The sequence below is a fragment of the Camellia sinensis genome, chromosome 13 (genome assembly GCF_055761805.1).
Source record: "Camellia sinensis isolate YWXY chromosome 13, ASM5576180v1, whole genome shotgun sequence".
NCBI lineage: Eukaryota > Viridiplantae > Streptophyta > Magnoliopsida > Ericales > Theaceae > Camellia > Camellia sinensis.
This window is the reverse complement of record NC_138973.1, coordinates 73,014,248-73,022,566: the sequence shown is the minus strand read 5'-3', so window position 1 is coordinate 73,022,566 and position 8,319 is coordinate 73,014,248. Positions and strand designations below refer to the sequence as shown.

Here is an 8,319-nt window from a genome sequence, read left to right as displayed (position 1 = left end):
GGAGTGCCAAACCTTTGTCCTTCGTCTTCTCCGTCTGTGGAGTATGTGCTGAAGGCGAAATGTCCTCAATCCCCATTGTCGAAACTGAATGCAGAGCTCAGAGATAAAGTGATCCACGCTCACTGCATCAATTGTGCGTACCGGATTCCGCACTAGATGAAAGTGGATCGGGGTTCCGCACTCAGTTGGACTATCCAGGGACCGGGACTCTTGCCACAAGAAGCACCGTTAGAGCTGCCCGGCCGGTGTTGGCCAGATAACCCCTCCGGCGTGGGAATCAGTGATCGGAGAAGGAATGTATGTTAAGTGTGATTAGAACAGTTCTCCTTAGTTCAGTCCAAATCCGTTACCTTCAATGTGAAGTTTATGAAATATATATAGTAATCCTTACTTGCTTCTCAAGGTGGTTTCATGGAATGTGGATGCTGCCAGGTGTCCTTTCAGCATTGCTCCAGGTGGGGGACCACCTGGTAGTTGTCATTGATTGCATATACTCATTGTAGGCATGTTGATAACAAATCACATTCCTTTGGTTCAACAACTTCCGTGATTCTAGGTGTGGGGGACCAGCTGAGGTGGCAACCTGTACATGCTTGCACTCACAGCTCCCACGTTTCCTTGTGAGGTTTCTCCAGCTTAGTACTCATGTACTTCAGTTCGGTACTGATGTGACTCGGCTCGGTCTTTTTCAGGATCATTCATGGAGATGGGCTGGCCCATTATCTGTTCGGCCCATAGATTCCGTTTCGCAGCTCAGCCTAGACCAGCACTATGGCTGGGCTAGCCTTTCCACTGCGGGTTGGGCCCAAGTGCTTGAGGACTTGGGTGGACTGTTGATCATGAAGTTGGGCTCAACTAGTTTGTCCATATACTCATCTAACCCACTTGGATTCAGACTTTGTCAGATTGGGCCGGCCCAAGGCTTGGACCTGACCCATTTCACATTTAGCCCCTTCAAAAAGGATTGATTCGTGAGGCTTTTACATCTTATTCCATCTTATTCTCAGTCTCTTATGCAGTCCTTTCATTTCTTTCTTTCTATGTTTACCTTAAATGATAGGGATGATAAATACTTCAATCTAACAAATCCACACGGAATTTTTTAGGATAATAGATACCCAGAATATAAATCACACACACAGAGAACACAAATTTTACATGGTTCGGCCCAATGCTTACGTCCACGGAGTAGAAAAGAGAATTTCACTAAACTTGAGCAAAATACAAAAACAGAGGAGATAAAATTCTCACTTAATTCACAGATTTCTCTCTTAATTTTCTGATGCAATGCATCCTCTCCATCCCATCTCTATTTATACACAAAGACAGAGAGAGAGAGAGAGAGAAATACCAACCCACCAAAAATTTCTACCTTCTTTAATGGTGAGGGTGAGTGTCAGTAATGGCAACAATGTGAAGAGAAGGAAGAGATGCCCATCTTAGACCTCCTTCCCTTGCGGTGGAAGTCTTCCTACGCCATTCTTCTTTGACTCTCTCCTCTGCATGCATAGGGTTAGAGCTCACAATTCTCCCCCTTCATACCCACATGCATGACTGACTTCTCACTTGAAGTCCATTCCGGCAATGTCTCTGCAAATTTCGAGTTTGTCTCTCGAGATCACCTTTCTAAGCATGTCAGCTAGATTCTTATTTGTGTGGATCTTGACCAGTTCCAATAACTGTTTTTCCATCACTTCACGTATGCAATGATACCGAACATCAATATGCTTTGTGCGGGAATGGTACATTGAATTCTTGCTCAGGTCTATGACAATCTGGCTATCACCATGTACCGTGAACTTTTCTTGCTTTAGTCCCAACTCTTGGAAAAACCGCTTTAACCACAACATTTCTTTCCTAGCTTCTGTTGCTGTAATATATTTTTCTTCGATTGTGGATAAAGCAACACACTTCTGCAGCTTGGATTGCCAAGATGCAGCTCCCCTTGCAAAAGTGAACATAAATCTTGATGTAGATTTCCTATCGTTAAGATCGCCTGCCATATCTGAATCAGTATAGCTTTCCATGACTGGTTTAGCTCCTCCAAAGCACAAACATATTTTAGATGTACCCTTAAGGTACCTCAGAATCCACTTGACTGCTTCCCAATGCTCTTTCCCGAGATTGGAAAGGAATCTGCTTACTACTTCAACAGCATAAGCAATATCTGGTCAGGTGGACACCATTGCATACATCAATCTCCCTAAGGCGGATGAGTAGGGAATAACCTCCATCTCTTCTCTTTCTTTTGTAGAGGAGGGACAAGAACTCTTGCTCAACTTAAAATGATTAGCCAGCGGAGTACTGACTGGCTTGGCATCTTTCATGTTGAACTTCTCAATCACCCGTTCAATGTACTTCTCCCGTAATAGCGACAACTTCTTGGCTTTCTTGTCACGCACAATTTTCATGCCCAAAATTTGCTGTGCAGGGCCTAGGTTCTTCACGTCAAAGGACTGTGATAACTCCTTCTTCAGTGATCTGATTACTGTGGCATCCTGTCCAACGATCAGCATATCATCAACATAGAGCAGGAGTATGATGAAGTTTCTATCGGGAATTTTCCTGACATAAACACACTGGTCTGCAGTAGTTTTCTTCTACTCATGACCCACCATGAATGAGTCAAACTTCTTGTACCACTGTCTCGGCTCTTGTTTGAGGTCGTAGAGACTCTTCTTCAATCTGCAGACTAAGTTCTCTTTCCCTTTGACTTCAAAACCTTCTAGCTGTTCCATGTAAATTTTTTCCTTCAGATCACCATGGAGAAATGCCGTCTTCACATTCATCTGTTCAAGTTCCAAATTCACTAGTCCCAAAGCTACTCGAATGGATGTCATTTTCATAACTGGCGAGAAGATTTCATCAAAATCAATACCTTTCTTCTGTCCAAAACCTTTGACAACCAATCGGGCCTTATACTTGACTACCTTTCTGCTGTCATCTTTCTTTAACTTGAACACCCATTTGTTCTTCAATGCTTTTCGACCCCAGGGAAGTTTCACCAAATCATAAGTCTGATTCTTCTGCAAGGACTGCATCTTCTCTTGCATAGCTTGCTGCCAGCTACTCTTCTCCTTATGATTCTAAACTTCTTGAAAACTTTCTGGCTCCCCCTCACACTACAACAAAATACACCTTTGGTGACTAAAACAAATTTAGTCGCCAACAGTTTTGGAATTGGCAACTAAAATGTTTTTTTAGTTGCCAAAAGTATAAAATTTAGCTACTAAATTTTTTTAGTCGGGATATATTGATTATTAGTGACTAAAAAATAATTTAGTCGCTAAAAATACTAGAATTGGGGCCAAAAAAAAATTTTCGTCGCCGTATATTGAGTTTTGGCTACTAAAATATTTAGTCGCCGAATGTAAAATTAAAAATTTATTTTTTATCTTTTGGCGACCAAAAGTTTAGTCGCCAAAACATATTTTTAGCGACCAAAAATTAGTTTAGTTGCCGTATATTAGGTATTGGCTACTAAAATATTTAGTCGCCAAATGTAAAATTAAAAAAAAAAAAAACTATCTTTGGCGACCAAAAGTTTAGTCGCCAAAACATATTTTCAGCGACCAAAACTTAGTTTAGTCGCCAAAAAATAAAAAATTGGAGGGAGACATTTCTAATTTAAATTTGAGGGATTTATAAAAGTAATTGGCGACTAAAAAATTTAGTCGCTAATGGTGTAATATATATATAATTGGCGACCATTAGGTATTTTAGTCGTCAATTGTATAAAATGATATATATATATATATTTTGTACCAAACCAAACCCTAAAATAATTTGCGCCTCTCTCTCTCTCTCTCTATTTTCGGCGTCCCTCTCCCTCCCCTTCCCCAGCTCCGCTACTCCTCTCCCCACCCTCTCTCACTGCCGCTCTTCTTCACATTCGACAGAAACCGGAGCACCTCCTCCTCATCCGCCGTCGCCATCATCATCGTGAGTACCGCCGATCTTTTCACGCCACCACCTCCTCCTCCTTCGCCGATCTTCACAGATCCACCGCCGCGAGATCCAGAGGCTTCATCGCTGAGATGAACTCTACTTCATTGATGCTCCGTCTCGCATATGCTTTCTCTCTCTCTCTCTCTCTCTCTCAAAATATTCAGAGGTTTCTTGTGGGGATCTTAAAGATCTAACTGGTCCTTTTGATTCTCCATCTAAGGGAGATTGAAAATAGGGATTGTGTTTACTTGATTGTTCTCTTCACTTTTTGGTAACAAACTCGTTCTTGGTCCTAAAAAGGCTGGAAAAACCACAATTCTCTGTAGAAAATCAATCCCAACCTTACTGTTAATTTTCACTTAAGTTGAAGTTTGGTTTTTGTCTTTTTTGTAGATAATTAAATAATATTTTTTTCAGAATTCATATTTCATGAATTTCCGAATATCTGATCAAATGTTGCTCAGCCTGTGGTTTCTGTTATATTAATGATCATTTTTTTAGTTTTTGATAGGGCATTGTCTCTGATCTGAATTCTAGGTGGAGCCAAAACGCAGGAAGAGGTGACTGATCACGATGCTTGCTATGGAGGTACTCATTTTATTGTGTATTAGCTCTGCAGTATTGTTGTTGTGTTTGTGGAAATTGTACAGTGCAAAGAAGATACTGTGCTTGCACAAACCAGAGGTTTTCTTAATTTTCCATGTTAAACCAAATTATATATAAATGTTTGTTATTCGTGCGCTAAAAGGGGGAGGGGGGAAATGGCAGCTACTTGTTGAAGTGTAGAGTCGTTAAAACACATTAAAACTAAATTATTAAGAATCAAACTTGAATCTATTGTGATATGCTTATTGTTGGTTATATTCTGTATATGCAAATAGCATAGTAATTGTTTTACTCACTCCCCACCCAAATTTTGTTTTGATTTTCCTCTTTTTGGAGGGAAATGAAAGAAAGAGAGAGAAAAGAGAAAGAAGGGGTGGATTTCAAAACTTTGATGTGAATTATTGACTGCTATGTTAGCATGGGGATATGATAAGGTTGTGCAGTCTGCACTAGCAGATCAAGCCTTCGATGCATATTACAATTTAAAGAAGAAAATGTGGTTCTGATTTCTGATGATGCAATTTTATTCTACCTATGGGATTAGGCTTTTTGTCTGCACAATTAGCAAGTTTGTTCTATTTTTTTTGGTGGTTTCAGAATATTATGAGCAAGATTTTGTAGTTGAACTAATTGTTGATTTGACGAATTGAACTGCTCATTTTCGTTTGGTTTTTAGTATCTGGTGATTTTATTCAGACCGACCACCACTCTATGCCACTGTCGATATTGGCGTATTGCTACAACGGTATTACATTTGTTATATAGGGTGTAACACATAGCTAGGGCAAGTTCTCTTGATTGTGAAGTGTAGCCTCTGTTTTTGTTGTTCATTATAAACATATGATGCTTTACAAAATTGTATTCAAATTATTATTGTTTTTAGACTGTCAACTGTTTATATATATTTCGAGATCTAGAAACTGTGCAGGCTACATATAAGTTGGGACCAGTTTGCTAGAGGTTCAGTGGGTAGTGTGTATTGCCATGGTTAGAGAGACAGTGTATACTATTAGATAAACATATTAAGACAGTACAAAAAATGATATGGCTTTTATCATCTGTTAAAATTTTATTTTGCTTTTAGAAAAAATAAATCAATTGGCATTGTGTTTGGCCCAGTAAATTTTGTAAAATTTATGGTGGTAAAACAGACTAGCTATATAAGTCTTGTTAAAAGTAGAGTTTGTTATTCATTATAACAACATAAAGTTTTAAGTTTGGGATCTGGGTATGCCAACTTATTAGTTTTGACTATCTGTGTTATCTTATCTGTTGCCAGATCGTTACTGTAAATATATCATTGTTTGTCCCAAAATAATTATTGTGCATTATGTCCTAAGTGCTATTCCCTAATTCCTCTGTATCATGAATACTTTTTATTGTTTTCAAGCTAAGATACATCTTTCCATATGGTGCTGTTTTACTTCATGCTCTTTTTGTGGAAGTACTCTTTGAATTATTCTAGTTGCAAATGTAGTCATTTGGAATCATTGTTCGAACCAATATGGATTCTTTAACTTAAGTTGCTGCTAGTGCTAGAGAAAGGGAATGGATCTTTTTACATTATAGAATCTAAGGTGGATGCAAACTTCAGTTTGTAGTCATCATGCATGGTTAAATATTGGTTTGCCAAGAGTATGATTACATAGTGCTTTTGGATCCTCTTATTCTGATAATTTTTCTTTTCTCGTCAGGGAGCAGTTCATCTCAAAGAGCTTAATCCACATTTCCTGCCTCTTCCAAAATATGTTTCTCAAATCTCACCTAGACCAAACTATGACTATTATTCGTCAACTATGCGCTTTACAATATCATCACCTGTGGTATGTAAATCATACATGACTTATTCATTTTTAAGGTTGTTTCACGTACAATGTTATTTAATTTATAAATCTCCATTTGGTATTCATCAATAACTTGCTTTTTAGACTCTTGTCCAAGTTAGCATATTTAGTAATTTGAGTTCACCATAAAACTATACATAAAACTCCTATATTATGCAGGAAATGCTCTAAAAATATTATGCAAGAAATGCTCAAAATCATTGGGTAGTTTATGGGGATCTGTTATTGGATGATCCAAGCATGGGGCATTTAATGGATGATAATCCTTTTTTGTTAATTAAATACATGATAAGTCTGAATTTGTAAATATATATGGGTTCTGATATCAGCACTGCATTAGCTAACCTTCAGTCTTGAACTACTGTGTTACCAACATTTGCAGTGTGGTTTTTACCGCAATTGAGTTGGTTTTTTTATTCTTTAAATGCTATTTTCTTTTTTCTTATTTAATTTTTATTTCACTGTCTTTTAATTTTGACATAGTTAACTGTCTTGATTATGCAGGCATGGCTCCTTGCTCTAGTTATTTTACCAGCAAGGTCAAATATGATGATATGTGTTGGATTAATCACCTACTTGGCTCTAGTATCTGTCTTAATCACCTAAATTAAATATACATATGGGTAAAATTTTTATACCCATGTTTTAATTCTTCAAGCATGTTCGAAACTGTCAATAGTTTCCCAGAAGATTAACTCATTATGCACAATATACATATGGATTTATGCAAGAGAATGTAAATGGTGAAACTTATTGATTACTCAATATATTTTTTGAATGGTCATTACTCTGGTATGCCTTCTCATTTCTGCTCTATATAATTATTTTGTACTTGGTTTGAGAATAAAATGAGAAAAGTTGATCAGTGAATTGATGATGGATAAAAATTATGTATCTGTTTGTGCTATCTTTTGTTAGTAATTGTTGTGATCTATGTTACTGATCTATATTAATTTATGTATGCAGCTTTCGGCTTTGCTTCAGTAATTGCTTTAAGGGTTGGACTACAGCTGGCTTCATCACTAGTTTTTATTTTATTTTATTTTATTTTACTTTTTACGTTTTTGGTGTTTTTGTTAGTTGGTTTCTTGCCAAATTAACAATTAGATATTAATTTTGTTTAATCTTCTGTTCTGTATGGAATTATATTTTTGAGATTGGATTATACTTGATTTGTGTAGAATTTTTTTTGGAAATATTGATTTGATGTTAAATATGATTTTTTTTATGGTTGAAAGTGAAATGTGTGTGTGTTGTGGAATGGTTGCTAATTTTATCAGTATATAGATAATTTTATTTATAAAATGGAAAAAAACTTTTGGCTACTAAATATTTAGTAGCTAAAATAAAAGCAGACTTTAGGTGACTAAGAATTTAGTAGCTAAAAAAAATAAAATAAAAAAATAAAAAGATGAAAAAAACCCTTTGGAGACTAAAACTTTGGTCGCCATAGATACTTCAAGTTTTGGCGACCAAAGTTTTAGTAACGGAAAATAATATTTTTGGTGACTAAAATTTTATTTTAGGCGACTAAAAATATTAGTCGCCATTTATAGGACTTTTGGCGACTAAAAAATATTTAGTCGCCAATACCTTCCCCGACAAGTTTTCCGCGACCAGTCTAGCGACCAAAATATTTAGTCGGGCAAAGCATTTGGCGACTGAAAATTGTACTTTTGGCGACTAAAAATTTAGTCGCCAAATGTGCATTTTGTTGTAGTGTCATCAGTAAGCAAAATATACTCAAAAGCAGGGTATTTTGACGACGGCTTAGACTCTCTTATTGATCTTCGTAACTGTGGACCAACAGTCTTTGGTGGAGGGGGTTGTGGCTCCCCCTGCTTAACACCCTCTGCTTCTGGATCTTCTTCTTTTGTAAATCCATCATGCAACTCTACATCATTGGCTGCATGCTACAGTA

At 37.1% G+C, this 8,319-nt stretch overlaps 1 protein-coding gene across 7 annotated transcripts; it reads left to right on the top strand.

The window, feature by feature from the left end:
- Positions 1 to 3,821: 3,821 nt before the first annotated feature.
- LOC114321859 (uncharacterized) lies at positions 3,822 to 7,641 on the top strand. Of its 7 annotated transcripts, none has more exons than XM_082902510.1 (5): positions 4,083 to 4,219; positions 4,486 to 4,536; positions 5,231 to 5,299; positions 6,249 to 6,377; positions 6,903 to 7,191. In XM_082902510.1, the coding sequence occupies exons 2-5, from the start codon at positions 4,522 to 4,524 to the stop codon at positions 7,002 to 7,004; spliced, it is 315 nt and encodes a 104-aa protein (XP_082758636.1). In that variant the 5' UTR covers positions 4,083 to 4,219; positions 4,486 to 4,521; the 3' UTR covers positions 7,005 to 7,191. The 7 variants fall into 7 exon arrangements, 6 of the variants coding, with proteins under 6 accessions (XP_082758638.1, XP_082758636.1, XP_082758639.1 ...); XM_082902511.1 differs by lacking the exon at positions 4,083 to 4,219 and adding an exon at positions 7,365 to 7,641 and having other exon boundaries at positions 4,383 to 4,536; positions 6,903 to 7,021; XM_082902512.1 differs by lacking the exon at positions 5,231 to 5,299 and adding an exon at positions 7,365 to 7,641 and having other exon boundaries at positions 3,822 to 4,536; positions 6,903 to 7,021.
- Positions 7,642 to 8,319: the final 678 nt, after the last annotated feature.